Raw genomic sequence first — 17,565 nt, 5'->3', positions numbered from 1 at the left:
AATCCTTGGATGGTCGTCACCTTGTCTGATAAGGGTGAAACGCCTGCAGGAGTGAGATGATGCCCTAAGAAGTCCACCTCTCTGGCGCCGAACACACACTTGTCGTAGCGTACCACCAGGCCGTTCTGCTGAAGGCGCCCCAGTACTTCGGAGAGATGTCGTAGGTGTTCTTCCTTTGATGATGAAAATATGAGGATGTCGTCGATGTAGCAGGCGCAGAAGGGTAAGTCACCGAGGATTCCGTCCATCATCCGTTGAAAGGTGGCGCCAGAGTTTCGCAGGCCAAAACAGCTGTAATTAAATGTGAAGGTGCCGAAGGGCGTGGTGATGGCGGTCCTTGGGATGTCCTCCGGGTGCATGGGGACCTGGTAGTAGCCCTTCAGTAGGTCCAATTTTGAGAAGATTTTGGCGCCATGGAGGAAGGAGGTGATGTCGGCGATGTGGGGCAGTGGGTAGTGGTCTGGCTCTGTTCTAGTGTTGAGGCGCCTATAGTCCCCGCAGGGGCGGAGGGAGCCGTCCTTCTTCGTCACGATGTGAAGTGGTGACGCCCAGGGGCTTGGCGCCTTCTGGCAGATGCCCAGACGCTCGAGCTCGGTGAAGGTATGTTTTGCTGCGGCGAGCTTGTCAGGGGCCAGACGACGAAATTTGGAGAACACCGGGGGGCCTGATGTCTTTATATGGTGGTAGATTCCATGCTTTGCCGGATGTTTTGGCTGTTGTCGGAGTTCTGGCTTGAAAACATCGGGGTAGGTGTTGCGGAGGTGAGCGAAGCCGTCTGTCACCTCGACTACCTGTAGGGCGAACTCGGTGAGCACTGCGGCGATGGGGGTGGTGGTGAGGGAGGCTGCGTCCACCAGCCGACATCTGGCGACGTCCACGAGGAGCTGGTAGTGGGCTAGAAAATCTGCCCCAAGTAGGGGAAGGGTGATGTCTGCCACTATGAAACTCCATCCGAATGTGCGGCCGCCGATGCTGATATCGAGGTGCTGACGGCCGTACGTTGGTATAGGTGTGCTGTTGGCCGCGGCGAGTTGGACGTTGGATGCTGGTTGATGGGGCTTCTTCCATCGTGCAGCTGGCAGGAGGGAACGGGCAGCGCCAGTGTCGACCAGGAAACGCACCCCCGTTGCAGGATCGTAGAGGAAGAAGGCGTTAACACCGGTGGGGGCCGCCGCGATGCACGGCGGCCGCCCTACCCGTTTTTTGGCCACGAGCATCCTGGTTGGCAGTTTTTTGCCTTGGGGCCGAATTTGGCGTGGTAGTAGCAGAGCTGCTCAGTGAACGTCTTCTTGGTCCCTTGGTGGTTTGATCGTGGCCGCGGGGCGTGGTACTGTTGCGCCGGTGCTTGTCGGGTTCTCTGTGGTAGGCGGTGTGCTGTGTGTCGCCTCGTCATCCTGGAATGATGGTGGGATGTCGGAAGGCACGGCGTTGATGCGGCGGGTTGAAGCCGTGAGTGCGTCGACTAGGTGGTCTGTTTGTTGATGCAGGTCATCCTCGTCGATTTCCTCCGAGTTGGGAATTGCAGCGCGGATGGATTCGGGGAGGCAGAGGAGCCACAGTGCCCGAAGCAGGTCTAGATGTCGAGACGTCCCGTTGGTGGCTGGAGGGAACCTTGCCAGTGCCCTCATCGGGTTGATGTGAAAGCTGGAGGAGCTGTGACACTCGCGCTGTTGGGGAAGGCGTACAACACTGAAGTAGGAAGGTTTTCAAGTCGTCGTATTCGATGGCGGCGTCGCCCTTGGCTTCCAACCATTCCGAGATGCGTGGAAAAAGTTCGTCTAGGAGAGCTGCTAAGACGTGGTCGGCCCGTGAGGTTGGACTGCTCACCCTTTAGAGGCGGTGTATTTTTGTGTATTTTCAGCCTTATGGGTGCCTGCAAATGAATAAACCATTTATTATTATTATTATTATTATTATTATTATTATTATTATTATTATTATTATTATTATATACACACAAGCATGCACATACACATGTATATATATATATATATATATATATATATATATATATATATATATATATATATATATATATATATATATATATATATATATATACACACACACACACACACACACACACACACACACACACACACACACACACACACAATTATTAGGAGCGAGCGATGAGCAAGGTCAGGCCGGTCAGGCCTTAGGTTAGGCCAGGTCCCTTCATTTGTCGAGGTGTGAATGTGACTGGAAGGGTTGCCTGCTAGGTCAGCTTTTTTTTATACCCTGTGCTACGTCATGCGGTCAAAGGGAGGAGCCTCGAGAGGATGCGCGGAATGTGACGAGTTTTGAGCCGACCATGAGTTGACCTCCCTTTCTTTAGAGCTTGGATCTAGCGCTTAGACTCCCGTCCCGCGGCTCGTGATTGGGTTTGTGGTGAAGGGCGCCACAGTCCAGTGCAACACGATTGACTCCTTTAAAAACAAACTCGACCTACAGTTCCTTCAACTTAATATTTACTAAACCAGAAAGTCTTGGTGCCGTTTCAAATATCTAATTTCGCTTAGGTTTAACGACACACAACCTAGTCTGGATCATAGGGTATATGTGGTCTGAATATCTATATAAATCTCTCTCTCTCTCTCTCTCTCTCTCTCTCTCTCTCTCTCTCTCTCTCTCTCTCTCTCTCTCTCTCTCTCTCTCTCTCTCTCACGCGCGCGCACACACACACACACACACACACACACACACATATACACACACTTTTTTTAAAAAAATTGTTATTATTAATCTTTTGATAAGGCAGCTTTACTGATGTATGTTTAAACATTCCCCAGCCGCCAGCTTCACGCTTTTCGACGGAGCAGCGATGGCCATCCTGAAGGAGCATCACGGCGACTACGGTCTACAGCGACTCTACGCCAACTTTGGGGCTATTTTCGTCACACCGATCTCCGGCTTCCTCATTGATCACTTCACTAACATCAGCGGAAAACAAGATTACAGGTGACATTATAAATAAATAAATAGTTAATATATATATATATATATATATATATATATATATATATATATATATATATATATATATATATATATATATATATATATATATATATATATATATATATATATATATATATATATATATTTTACGTCTACGCCTATAGCGCCCGTAGGCTTGCTTGAGGGGCCTGGATGGTAGTCGGCCCCCAGCTCGTATTGGCGCAGGCAGATGTTTATAATGGCACCATCTTCTCTCCATATTTTTTTTTACAACAAAGGAGACAGCTCAAGGGCACAAAAAAATAAACAATAATAATAAAAAAAGCCCGCTACTCGCTGCTCACAAAAAGAATCTAAAGAGGTGGCCGAAAGAGATCAATTTCGGGAGGAGAGGTGTTCAGATACCCTTCTCTTGAAAGAGTTCAAGTCGTAGGCAGGAGGAAATACAGAAGAAGGAAGATTGTTCCAAAGTTTACCAGCGTGAGGGATGAAAGAGTGAAGATGCTGGTTAACTTCTGCATAAGGGGTTTGGACAGTATAGGGATGAGCATGAGTAGAAAGTCACGTGCAGCGGGGCCCCGGGAGGGGGGAGGCATACAGTTAGCAAGTTCAGAAGAGCAGTCAGCATGAAAATATCGATAGAAGATAGAAAGAGAGGCAACATGGCGGCGGAAATTAAGAGGTAGAAGACTGTCAGTAAGAGAAGGAGAGCTGATGAGACGAAGAGCCTTAGACTCCCCTCTGTCCAAGAGAGCTGTGTGAGTGGAGCCCCCCCACACGTGAGATGCATACTCCATACGAGGGCGGACAATGCCCCTGTATATGAATAGCAACTGTGCGGGGGAGAAGAACTGGCGGAGACGATACAGAACGCCCAACCTCGAGGAAGCTGATTTAGTGAGAGAAGAGATGTGAAGTTTCTAGTTAAGATTTTGAGTTAAGGATAGACCGAGGATGTTTAGTGATGAAGATGGTGACAGCTGAGTGTTGTCGAAGAATAGGGGTTAGGTGTTTGGAAGATTGTGTCGAGCTGATAGGTGGAGAAATTGGGTTTTTGAGGCATTGAAGGACACAAGGTTCCTTTTACCCCGATCGGAAATAATAGTAAGGTCTGAGGTTAAGCGTTCTGCAGCCTCCAGCCTGGAGTCATGTAATTCCTGTTGAGAGGGTCTTCTGTTGAAAGAAGTTGAATACTGCAAAGTGGAGTCATCAGCGTTTGAGTGGATAGGACAGTTTGTTATGGAGAGAAGATCATTGATGAATAACAGGAAGAGAGTGGGTGATAGGACAGAGCCCTGTGGAACACCACTGTTGATAGATTTAGGGGAAGAACAGTGACCGTCTACCACAGCAAAGATAGAACGGCCTTAAATGAAACTGGAGATAAAGGAACAGAGAGAAGGATAGAATCCGAAAGAGGGCAGTTTAGAAAGCAAAAACTTGTGCCAGACTCTATCGAAGGCTTTCGATATGTCTAGTGCAACTGAGAAAGTTTCACAGAAACGGCTAAGAGAGGATGACCAAGAATCAGTTAAGAGAGCAAGAAGATCGCCAGTAGAACGCCCCTTGCGGAACCCATACTGGCGATCAGATAGAAGGTTAGAAGTGGAAAGGTGCTTTTGAATCTTCCGATTAAGGATTGATTCAGAAGCTTTAGATAGACCGGAAAGTAAAGCTATAGGGCGGTAGTTTGAGGGATTGGAACGGTCACCCTTCTTAGGCACAGGCTGTACGAAGGCGTACTTCCAGCAGGAAGGAAAGGTAGATGTTGATGGGCAGAGGCGAAAGAGTTTGACCAAGCAGGGTGTCAGCACGAAAGCACAGTTATTAAGGACAATAGGAGGCACTCCATCAGGTCCATAAGCCTTCTGAGAGTTGAGGCCAGAGAGGGCATAGAAAACATCATTAGGAAGAATCTTAATAACAGGCATAAAGGAGTCGGAGGGGGGATGAGTAAAAGGAATATGCCCAGAATTGAACAGAGTGGAGTTGTTACAGAAAGTTTGAGCGAAGAGTTCAGTCTTAGGCCGGCCACACGCGTGCAGTTTAAACTGACAGTTACAACTGTTCACTGTATTTACGTCAGTTTAAACTGACGTCAGTTTAAACTGAGATGGACACACACGTACAAGTCAATCCTTCAGTTTTTACAATGGATTCCGAGCAGTACGATCTTGTCGCTCTCGGTGTAGATGCTCCAGACTTCTGTGATGCCTCAACCTTCTTTTCTCCTAGCGATAAGCAGATCTCAAACTGTTAATTTTCATTAAGACAGACTTCTTGGTAGCACCAGGTTCAAGTTCCTCCAACTTCTTTGCTAATTTGCCATAGGCAGCATCTTTCTTTGCGCGGTCATGATATTCTTGACTTTAACTTGCCACAGGCAAGGTTCAGATCGATACAATGCAATGAAATCAACAATCACTTGGTTTGGTATACGTGACATCTTCACCTCAACCAACTGCACTCCACACTAAACACAAATTTTAAACTGACAACTATACAGTTGAATCCCCACACACGCTCAGTTCAGTTAATCCTTTCAGTTAAAAATATTGAAATTTTATTTGTCACAGTTTAACTGTTCAGTTGTGATGAACTGAGATACTGAGATACCCACATACACGCGCAGTTTCAACTGACAGTTAGAACTGAACAGTTGTAACTGTCAGTTTAAACTGCACGTGTGTGGCCGGCCTTAGAGATAGAAGAGACGGCAGTGCTGCCGTCTGGGTTAAGAAGAGGCGGGAAAGAGGAAGAAGTGAAATTGGAGGAGATATTTTTGGCTAAGTACCAGAAGTCTCTGGAAGAATTAGAGAAAGCAAGGTGTTGACATTTGCTATGGATAAGGGAGTTTTTGGTAAGTCGAAGAATGGATTTGGCACGATTCTGGGCGGAAATGTAAAGGTCATGGTTAGCGGGAGTTCGAAGGTTCTGGTACCTTTTGTGAGCTGCCTCTATATATTTGACAGCACGAGAACAAGCGTGATTAAACCAAGGCTTTTTAGCATGGGGAGTAGAGAAAGTACGTTGAATGTATGCCTCCATTCCTGAGACAATCACCTCTGTGATGAACTGGTTTAGAGGAGGAGAGATGGTGTTCCACAGAATGAAAATTAGAACGAAGACCGCAAATGTTGCAGAAATTGATAAGAAAAAGGTTCGAGGAGTTATAAAGACACCTTTCAGGTCGGCAGCCAGAAGGGGAGTCCTCCCTGGGAGAGTCTGTGGTCCCCCCCCCCCCAGGCGGGGACTCCGAGGCTCTGTTGTTGAACGCCATTTTGAATTTTGAATTTTGAGATAAGGTGTGAGTGTTGTGTGAATGTAGTGTGGTGTGGATAGAGAGAGGATCTGTCTTTAGAGATCATGCTGAACTACTCTCTGGTGTAGATGAGACAATAGGGAAACGGTTAATGAGGTAACTGGGAAGGGCTTCAGCACCCTCCTCACTTCATTTATATACCTCGCCGGGAGTGGCTTGCGCCCGTTATATATATATATATATATATATATATATATATATATATATATATATATATATATATATATATATAGATATATATATATATATATATATATATATATGTTATCATTTTTCATTGTGAAATAAATGTCTGTGGGAAGCAGAAACATAAGTGTAGGATTGATATACATTTGTTTTTTGCAGTACTGCACATGTTATAATATTCTTCCTTCCTAAGAATCCCTGTTTCCTCTGTCCCCAGACCAGCGTTTTACCTATACTGTGCGCTCAAAGTGATGGGGGCGGGCGTCATTCTTTTTCTCGACCTTGATTTCCGACAGCCTTCCAGGAAGGTGTTGAAAGACTTCAAAGGACTCATCAAGAAGCCGGAAATTCTTACCTTCCTAATTGTCATGCTGATCTCTGGTTAGTTGTGATTATTGTTATTATTGTTATTAATATTATAATCATTAGTATTATGATTAATATTAATAGTACGATTATTATTATTATTATTATTATTATTATTATTATTATTATTATTATTATTATTATTATTATTATTATTATTATTAATATTATTATTATTATTATTATTATTATTATTATTATTATCATTACTATTATTCTTATTCTTCTTCTTATTATTATTATTACTATTATTAGTAGTAGTATTATAACTTTTATTATTTTTTTAATGCTATTATTAAATCATTAATATTGTTATCATCATCATCATTATCATCATCATTATTATTACAATTATTATTATTATTATTATTATTATTATTATTATTATTATTATTATTATTATTATTATTATTATTATCATTATTAGTATTAGTATTAGTATTAGTAGTAGTAGTAGTAAAAGTAATAGTAGCAGTAGCAGTAGTAGTGGTATACGTAATAGTGGTAGCAGAGGTAGTAGTAGACTAGTAGTAGTAGTAGTAGTAGTAGTAGGTGTAAAAATAGTAAAAGTAGTAGAAGTAGTAATAGTAGTAGTAGTAGTGGTAGTAGTACCAGTAGTAGTAGTAGCAGTAATAGTAAAAGGTCTAGTGGTAGTAGTGCCAGTAGTACCTAATAGTAGGGATGGGCATACGTATACCGTTAATTTGAGTACCGGTACCGGTACCGATACTGGCCAGAGTGTAGGAGCCAGCTAAGCTAGACTAACCAATCAGCACGCAATATGGGCGGCCCCAGTTACCTGACGCTTGACTGACTGACGTCGCCGATGTACGAAGCACCCAACTAAGGCCAACTTGTCAGCTTCAGTATGTCATGAGTAGCAGAAGGGAACTGTAGCGTGCCTCTCCTCCAACGAGGTTTTCCTCACTGACAGAAGTAGGACAATCATATGATGGCTATTTTTTTATCGTATTATTTTGCAATTCAAGTTAATTTTCGACGCAGCAAAAGACACTTTCTTTTATCTGAATGATCAAAGGCCATATAACTAAGCTATACGTTTGACGAAATACCTAATACAATTTTCCGAAGAGAAAACATTTTCTCTCCGGGCAGTCGGCGTGCAGCTCACCCAGCTCTTCATCCTCCCTCTCGGACTGGTCGATAAATGGGTACCTGGGGAAACCTGGGGAAGTTAAACTGTGGTAACTCGAATGTCACACTGGCCCTGTGTCCCGGGGTATTGGGCTGCGTCCCACCACAGGGTCAAGAGCCAATGTTACGGAGATGAGCACCGAAGCCACGCGCTGCTACAGCGTAGGCCCCCAACTTTATCTTTACCTCTCTCTCTCTCTCTCTCTCTCTCTCTCTCTCTCTCTATATATATATATATATATATATATATATATCTATCTATCTATCTATCTATCTATCTATCTATCTATCTATCTATCTATCTATCTATCTATCTATCTATCTATATATATATCTATATATATATATATATATATATATATATATATATATATATATATATATCTATATATATATATATATATATATATAGTTAAAGGTAAAGTTGTGGGCATACGCTGTAGCATCGCGTGGCTTCGGTGCTCATCTCTGCAACATTGGCCCTTGAGCCGTGGTGGGAGGGCCCATTACCCCGGGACACAGGGACAGTGTAGCATCCGGGTTACCACAGTTTACCTTCCCCAGGTTTCTCTAGGCACCCATTTATTGACAAGCCAGAGAGGAGGATGTAGAGCTGGGTGAGCTGCACGCCGACTGCCCGGCCAGGATTCGAACCTGGGCCCGGAGTAGAAGCCAGGCACGCTGACCACTAGACCACCGAGGCGTATAATATATATATATATATATATATATATATATATATATATATATATATATATATATATATATATATATATATATATATATATATATATATATATATATATATATATATATATATATATATATATATATATATATATATATATATATATATATATATATATATATATATATATATATATATATATATATATATATATATATATATATATATATATATATATATATATATATATATATATATATATATATATATATATATATATATATATATATATATATATATATATATATATATATATATATATATATATATATATATATATATATATATATATATATATATATATATATATCAGGGTTGGCGGATTAAACCAAATGGTTGAAACCAAATTGTTTGAACCAATAAAAAACAGTGGTTCAAAGCAACTAATAAAACCATTTTATTTTAATTTTATTTTGTGTGTATCTTTGTTAGTTTCATCAGTAGTGTGGTTTTAACTGTATGTAAGATTTTAATTATGTACAGTAGGGTTGGCGGTTTAAACCATGGGTGTCATTTTAATTATGTACAGCAGAGTTGGCGGTTTAACCAGGGGTGTCAAACTCAAAACCCTTCGAGGGCCAATTCATGCTCTGAAGTGCCGTCATGGGGTGCAACAAGGTAGAAAATACATTGACAAGATTAAAGTTACCGTCATACTGCGGGCCATTTATAACTATCTCGCGGGCCATGAGTTTGACACCCCTGATTTAAACCAAAAACCCACCAATGAAGCCAGTGTTTTTTTGTGTATCTTTGTTAGTTTCATCAGGTATTGTGGTTTTAATTATATGTAGTTTTATTTTTTTGTCTCTCTCTCTCTCTCTCTCTCTCTCTCTCTCTCTCTCTCTCTCTCTCTCTCTCTCTCTCTCTCTCTCTCTCTCTCTCTCTCTCTCTCTCTCTCTCTCTCTCTCTCTTACAATTGTTTTTGTAGCATGCAATTGGAAAATGAGAAGAGGTTTTTCATATTTTACTACTCTTTAACATTGCAATTAAAAAGCATGTTAGAGAAGCTACATTTTGCCTCTTTTACAGATTGTATGAAGATCAAATGAATATATTGCTAAATCCATTTCTAAATCTATATAATTTTTTTATTTTTTTTTATTTTTTTACATCAAAGGATGCGGCTCAAGGGCAACAGAAGGAGTACCAATAAAAGCCCGCTACTCGCCGCGCCCACAAAAGTAAAAAGTAAAGAGTAGCGAAAAGAGAGGTCAATTTCGGGTGGAGAGGTGTCTTGATACACTCTTCTTGAAAGAAGTCAAGTCATAGGCAGGAGGAAATACAGACGAAGGAAGACTGTTCCAGAGTTTACCAGTGAAGGGGATGAGAGAATGGAGATGCTGGTTAACTCTTGCATAAGGGGTTTGGACGGTATAAGGCTGAGCATGAGTAGAAAGTCGTGTGAAGTGGGGCCGCGGGAAGGGGGGAGGCATGCAGTTAGCAAGTTCAGAAGAGCAGTCAGCATGAAAATATCGATAGAGGATAGAAAGAGGAGAAACATGGCGGTGGAATTTAAGAGGTAGAAGACTGTCAGTAAGAGGAGGAGAGCTCATGAGACATAAGAACATAAGAACATAAGAACGCAGGAGTCTGCAAGAGGCCGGTTGGCCTGTACATTGTACAAGGCAGTTCCTTTGAACCTAAGCTCCCGTGTATCTAATCCCACCTAATATCGCTGTCTATGAATTTATCTAATCTATTTTTGAATGTGACAATTGTATTGGCATTCACCACATGACTGCTAAGGCTTTTGCACTCATCCACCACCCTGTTTGTAAACCGATTTTTGCCTATGCCCCTGTTGAATCTGAATTTATCTAGTTTAAACCCATTACTTCGTGTCCTACCCGGTTCTCTTACCAACAAAACCTTATGAATATCCCCCTTATTAAAGCCCTTTATCCATTTATAAACCTCGATCATGTCTCCGCGCACCCTTCGCCTTTCTAGAGAATGCAAGTTTAACTGTTTGAGTCTTTCCTCGTATGGCAAGTTTCTCAACCCCTGAATCATCTTAGTCATCCTCCTCTGCACCAATTCTAACATTTTGATATCCATTCTATAGTAAGGTGACCAGAACTGAACCGCATAGTCAAGATGAGGTCTAACTAATGCTAAATATAGTTTGAGGAAGATTTCGGCGCTTCTGTTGCTTACGCTCCTTGAAATAAATCCCAGTACCCTATTTGCTCGATTTCTAGCTTGAATGCATTGTGCCCTTGGACGGAGATCAGAGCTCACTAAGACCCCTAAGTCTCTCTCGCACCCAGACCTGCTTATGAGAGTGTCATTTAAGCAATAGTTATGAGAGGGGTTGTTCCTACCTACACTCAGAATACTGCATTTCCCTACATTGAACTCCATCTGCCATTTATCCGCCCAGTCATACAATCTGTTTAGTTCATCCTGGAGAATACTAGCGTCCTGATCCGACTCAATTACTCTACCGATCTTGGTATCATCTGCAAACTTACTGACATCACTACTAATTCCTGTATCTAAGTCATTGATATAAATAATAAACAAAAGTGGACCTAATACCGAACCTTGTGGGACCCCACTCGTAACACATCCCCAGTCAGATTTTTTACCATTGCTTTGCACGCTTTGCTTCCTATTGCTAAGCCACGCCTTGACCCAGTTCAAAACTTTACCCTCTACTCCGTGAGCCTGTAATTTAAGCAACAGTCGTTGGTGAGGAACTTTGTCAAACGCTTTACTAAAATCAAGATAGATTACATCATAATTTTCATCTCTGTCTACCGCCTCAAATACTTTATTATAGAAGGACAAAAGATTGGTGAGGCATAGCTGGGCGTTATCGCGATAAGTTATCGCGATACTTTATCGTTAATAACAAAATCGGGTTATCGGCCATCCGCTACTTATTTAAATAAATATCGGTATCTTCATTACTTTTGTAACCAAACTAGCGATAATCGCTACTTCTTTCCGCCTCTCAGAAAAAAAAAAAAAACGTTGTCTCCTCCCTAAACGTGGCCCGGGCTCCCGGTGTTGTATGAAAAATCTTCGGGGTATGAAATATCTTCGGTGAAGAGATTTCATACATAGATCATCAACATTAAAACACTAGCTTATTTTTTTTAATGTTACTCAAAAATCAATATATCAAAGAGAAAAATCATTTAACTTTGCCCTTAAAATTATTATTCTTTGCCTCAAATTTGATATTCCATATTCGTTTGTGAGCATGCCATGGTATTGAAGGCACCCGGTGTTGTGTTATTTGGTGTCCCATCGTCAAAAGCTGGCGCTTTTGTTTACAAACACTGGTCTGTCGTGAACTGCGCATGCTCAGACCAGTAAGCGTAGACCTGTACAGTCGCACAAAGCTTTTTAATACATTAAGAGTTGCTGGAAGACTGAATCAGACATACAGTACCACCATCCTCGCTGTTTCTAGAACGACACTGTACATATACATACAACTCGTACAGAGTGTCGTTCTAGAAACAGCGAGGATGGTGGTAGTGGTACTGTATGTCTGATTTAGCCTTCCAGCAACTCTTAATAACGGTTAAAAAGCTTTGCGAGACTGTACAGGTCTGCGCTTGCTGGGCTGAGCATGCGCAGTGCACGAGAGACCAGTGTTTGTAAACAAAAGCGTTGACGGTGGGGACGCCAAATAACACAACACCGGTTCAGGCGTTTCTAGTATTACCGTCCATATGTACGTGTCAAAGTGTGGTTTTCAGGTTTTGTAAGTTTTCTAAAATACAGATAATGAAAATTTGAAGTCATCTATGTTTTTCTATCTGAAATATCAATATGGTATCGTTTTCGCCTATCGGACTTATCGCTAGCTAGTATCGGAATTGCGGATTTATATCGGTTATCGGTTATCGGTTATCGCCTATATTTGTGTCTCCAGTTAACGAATATCGGTTATCACCGATAAGGTTTTCCATTATCAGTTATCGGTTATCGGGAATAAGGTTTTCTGTTATCGTGCCCAGCTATGGGCATGACCTACCTTTCGTGAACCCATGCTGCGAGTCGTGAATTAAGCTATGTTTCTCTAGATGCTCCCGAATGTTCCTGGCTATTATGGACTCCAGCATCTTGTCTATAATCGATGTTAAGTTGATTGGGCGATAGTTTGAAGCAGCTGACCTGTCCCCCTTTTTGAAAATTGGCGTCACATTAGCTACTTTCCATAGGCTGGGCACATAACCAATATTTACCGACATCTTAAAGATGTCGGTTAGTGGGTCACTGAGTACATCACCTAATTCCTTTAATACCCTCGGAAATATCCAGTCAGGACCTGGCGACTTATTCTTCTTAAGCTTATCTATCTCATCCTGAACTACTTGCCTGGTAATGATTATATCCCTCAATTTATCGCCATCCCCGCCCTCGTACACCTGAACCCTTTCCGGAATAGTCGTTCGATCCTCTTGTGTGAATACTGAAAGGAAGTAGTCGTTCAGCAATGTGCTCATATTTTCGTAATTTTCCACTAGCTCCCCTGTGTTTGTTTTCAGCGGTCCAATTGTCTCCCTTGTTTTTGTTCTATACATCTGAAAGAAGCCCTTGGGATTACTTTTCGCCGCAATTGCTAATTTGATCTCATAATTCCTTTTTGCTATCCTGGTGTTTTTCTTCACTGATCTAGATAGTTCGACATACCGGCCCCTGAGATGTGTTTCACCATTCTTTATTTTCTGATAAATTCCCTTCTTTAACCCTATCTCGTGTTTTAGTCCACGAATCATCCACTTAGGGTCATTGTTTTCTTTTCTAAATGTTCGCTGAGGTATATGCTGTCCTTGCCCCTCTACTATTACTCTAACTAGATTATTGTAAGACATTTCTACCTGGTTCTCCTGGCTCTCCAACCCACAGTTCTGGCCCTCATGAATCCCTAAATTATCCCAGTTTACCCCTTCAAGATGTCTTTTAAGCCCCTCGTAATTTGCTCTTCTAAAATCTGGCACTAACACTGGGTATGGTTCGCGGGTTACCGCCCAGTCTAAGCTAAAACGAACCGTTCTGTGGTCACTATTTCCTAACTCTCCGCCCACCTCCAACTCATGTAGCAAGTTTCCATTATTAGTTAGGACTAAGTCTAATATGTTATCTCCTCTGGTAGGCTCAGTAACTACCTGCTTAAGAAAATTATCTTGTATAACTTCAAGAAAATCCTCGGCTTCCAGGTCACCCACTAGGTCTTCCCAGTCTATATTCCTATAATTAAAGTCCCCCATTATGCAGACATTTTTACTCCTACTTGCCCTGCCAATCTCCTGTAGTAATATACTCGTGTCCTGCCTGTTAAGGTTGGGTGGCCTGTATATAACTCCTAGAGTTAGTTTTTCTTTCCCTTTGTAAACGTCCACCCAAACTGATTCTGAATCCATGTTAATTTTGACTGAATGGTTAACTAAACATTTAAGTGAGTCTTTAACATATAGCGCAACTCCACCTCCCTTTCTGCCCCTTCTGTCTTTGTGAAACATCTGATAACCCGTTATTTCAAATTCCGATCAAAAATTTATATTGGCAGTGTCTATCCATGTCTCAGTGATCGCTATTATGTCAAAATTTTCTAAACAAGCTTCACCCCTTAGTAAGTCTATCTTGTTTCTGAGGCTTCTGCTGTTAGTATAGAAGATACTTAGCCCGCCCTCTGTTACTCCCCTATAATTACTTCTAAGTTGCGTGGTTGTATTATGAGCTAGATGTCCTCTTTCATTACTCCTCCCCCCATTGTCTATACTAAAAAATCCCTCAGGGTACTAAGTGCTCGCTCAAGGGAGTCTGAGAGAGCCTCAACACCCTTGAACGTCAAGTGTATCCCGTCACGGGCGTAGAGGGCGTCGTTGCCAAAGAAGAGGTCCCAACTGTCGACGAACAGCCACCCATTGCGCTCACAGTGCTCAGCTAGTCTGCTGTTTACTGCTATCGCCCTGGACAGCCATCCATCGCCAACGCCCCTCCTTGGCAGAACGCCACACACTACTGGCGACCCACCAGCATCTCTTATCCTACCTAACAATTCCCTAAAACGCCGGAGAAGGTCCTCGCTTGGCACACGGGAAACGTCGTTTCCGCCACAGCTGAGAATGACAATGGAGTTCGATCCCTTGCTTGCCATACACGCCTCAATCCTGTCTGATATATAGCCCACCCCTGCCCCTGGAAAACACACCCTAGTCCTGTTCTTATCCTTGGGGCAAAAATACCTGTCAACATAACTCACCTGACTATCACCAACAACAAGCACCCGGCGGCCAGGACGAAGAGCCTTAGACTGCACTCTGTCCAGAAGAGCTGTGTAAGTGAGCCCCCCCCCCCCCCACACACACACACGTGAGATGCATACTCCATACGAGGGCGGACAAGGCCCCTATATATGGAAAGCATCTGTACGGGGAAGAAGAATTGGCAGAGACGATACAGAAGACCCAACCTCGAGGAAGCTGATTTAGTAAGAGGGATGTGAAGTTTCCAGTAGAGATTTTGAGCTAGGAATAGACCAAGGATATTTAGTGTTGAGTGTTGTCGAAGAATAGGGGATAGGTGTTTGGAAGATTGTGTCGAGTTGATAGGTGGAGAAACTGGGTTTTTGAAGCATTGAAGGACACAGGGTTCCTTTTACTCCAATCGGAAATGATAGCAAGGTCTGAGGTTAAGCGTTCTGCAGCCTCCAGTCTGGATATATATAATTCCTTTTCAAACTCGTATATGTATATATGGATAGAATTACTAGAATAAAAATACTGGAAAAAAAACAACAAAAAAATGTGGTTAAAAAAAACCAGGTTTAAACCAAAAAAATAATGTTTTTTTAAACATTGGTTGTTGCCAACCCATATATATATATATATATATATATATATATATATATATATATATATATATATATATATATATATATATATATATATATATATATATATATATATATATATCTCTATATATTATTTATTGAAAGTGATGGCTAGGTCGGCGTTTGTTATTTTCTGTAGTATAATTTCTCTCTTGATATGAATTGTATGACTTCGCCGTAGCTTGTCATTTTGCTGGATCCGGATTTCGGGTTCTTAACCCTTCATCAGCAGCTTTGTCGTGAGATATTTCTTCTCCTAATGTTGAGGTGACAATGGTGAGGGGACTTCCTTTAAAGATTCACCCCTTAATAGGGGACAGGGCCTTAGGCCTAAAGGCGGCCCTGTAAGAGGGAACGAGCACTTAACAACTCGTGACGGGGGTGGGGGAAGCCTCCGCCCCCGCCACAGACACGGGTAACAACCGTCGAGCAGCGACGGAGGCACGGGTCCCCCGGGCAGGCGCCCAGTAGTAGCCCGTAGCAGTACACGGGCGAGCAATCGACCAGTCGACTTGACTGCAGCTGGGAAGCCCAAAGCGAGGATGACCAAGCGGGTCAACCTTGCCGCCGCAGAAGGCCCACCCAGATGCTCGCCCCCGGAGGGCTGGCGTGCCACTGGGTGAGGGGACGGCCGCACGGCGCGCGGCTCCTTTTATGAGGGGACGGCGCGCGGCTCCTTTTAAACTGAAGCCTCGCTCCTTCCTTCTCCTTGGTCACTGATTGGCTCGTCCCGCGTCCCTCGTGCGCGCGCATTGATGTTTGGTTTCTGCCCGTTTGTCGGCGCATGCTCGGTAGGGCCTGCAGGTCTTCAGCCTGGATGTTGAGTTTTGGCTTGAGTTCTTGCATGTACAACGCCTCCATTATTGGGAGCCCTCGCTTATCTTGGCAGATATCCAGAATTTCTGTGTTTTCCTCCAGGGAGCTTCTTGTTATTATTTCTCCGTGGGGTTCTTGAAGGTGTTTTTTTGGGCTCCGGCAGATAGATGGAAAGTAAGGCGCGAGACAGCCTCATTGTTGTCATGCCGATATCCGAGGAGGAGAGGACTGCGCAGTTTCCTCTTGTACAGTTGAACCTGAATATGACGTTAGCCTTCTGGGTTGTCTCTTTCCTGTCGGGTATTGTTTTTGAGCAGGAGGTGGCTCGTTTTCTTATTTTTGTAGTATATTTGGAGATTGATCTCCTTCTCCTGGTGTGTGGGCTTCAGGTTGAGGTGCACTATCTGCCTCATGATTCTTTCTTCTTCCTTGTATGCTGTCGAGAAGAATGTTCTGTAGAAAATGGTTATTTCGGGCTTCTTTTACGTTGTTTTCGGTTTGTGCCAGTTGTCCATGATTTTCTTGGTTTGGCGATTGATGTCAATCTCACTGAAGCCGTTATTAAGGAGAACTTGTGTTGAGTGCTCTATTTCGCTGTGTACTTGTTCCATGTGCTGCAGTGAGTGAGTGCCCTTGTAACATATGCGCCGATGGTAGAGTCTTTGTATCTTTGTGGACACTCACTTCTTCCGTTGAGGCAGTGTCCGGGGTTTGTGGGCTTGACGTACACTTCTGTGTTGAAGGATTCCTCTTCTTGCTTCATAAGGATGTCTAGAAATGGGATTGAGTTGTGTATGCTCTTTTCTATTTCGAGCTTGAGGCCGGAAACTTCTTGTAGGCAGAGTCTGAGCCGCTCGGTGTCGTTGTCGTTCTCTGTCTCGATGAATATGTCGTCTATGTAGCGGCAGTAAATATCTGGTTTGTCGGTCTTTTTGAATACTTCTTCAACGCAGCCCATGAAGAAGTTTGCCAGTAATACTCCTAGGGGTGAGCCCATGGCTACTCCATCAATCTGGCAGTACTTGTTTCCGCGTGGACAGGTGAATGGAGCTTCTTTTGTGCTGCATTCCAGGAGTTCTCGTGGTATGATTTCTGGGATGTCGATGGGGGTGTTAGAGTCGTCGTGGTATACTCGTTTGATGATGTAGTTGA

At 42.7% G+C, this 17,565-nt stretch overlaps 1 protein-coding gene across 1 annotated transcript in view; it reads left to right on the top strand.

Annotated features, from left to right (window-relative positions):
• Window positions 1–17,565, top strand: part of LOC127003749 (major facilitator superfamily domain-containing protein 6-like) — a 93,797-nt gene that overhangs the window by 30,041 nt on the left and 46,191 nt on the right. Inside the window, exons 5-6 of the mRNA XM_050870754.1 lie at window positions 2,793–2,961; window positions 6,687–6,850. Of these exons, the coding sequence (XP_050726711.1) occupies window positions 2,793–2,961; window positions 6,687–6,850 (333 nt within the window). The remainder of the gene's footprint in view (window positions 1–2,792; window positions 2,962–6,686; window positions 6,851–17,565) is intronic.

Source organism: Eriocheir sinensis, chromosome 3 (genome assembly GCF_024679095.1).
Source record: "Eriocheir sinensis breed Jianghai 21 chromosome 3, ASM2467909v1, whole genome shotgun sequence".
NCBI classification, from domain to species: domain Eukaryota; kingdom Metazoa; phylum Arthropoda; class Malacostraca; order Decapoda; family Varunidae; genus Eriocheir; species Eriocheir sinensis.
This window is presented reverse-complemented; position numbering and strand designations above follow the sequence as displayed.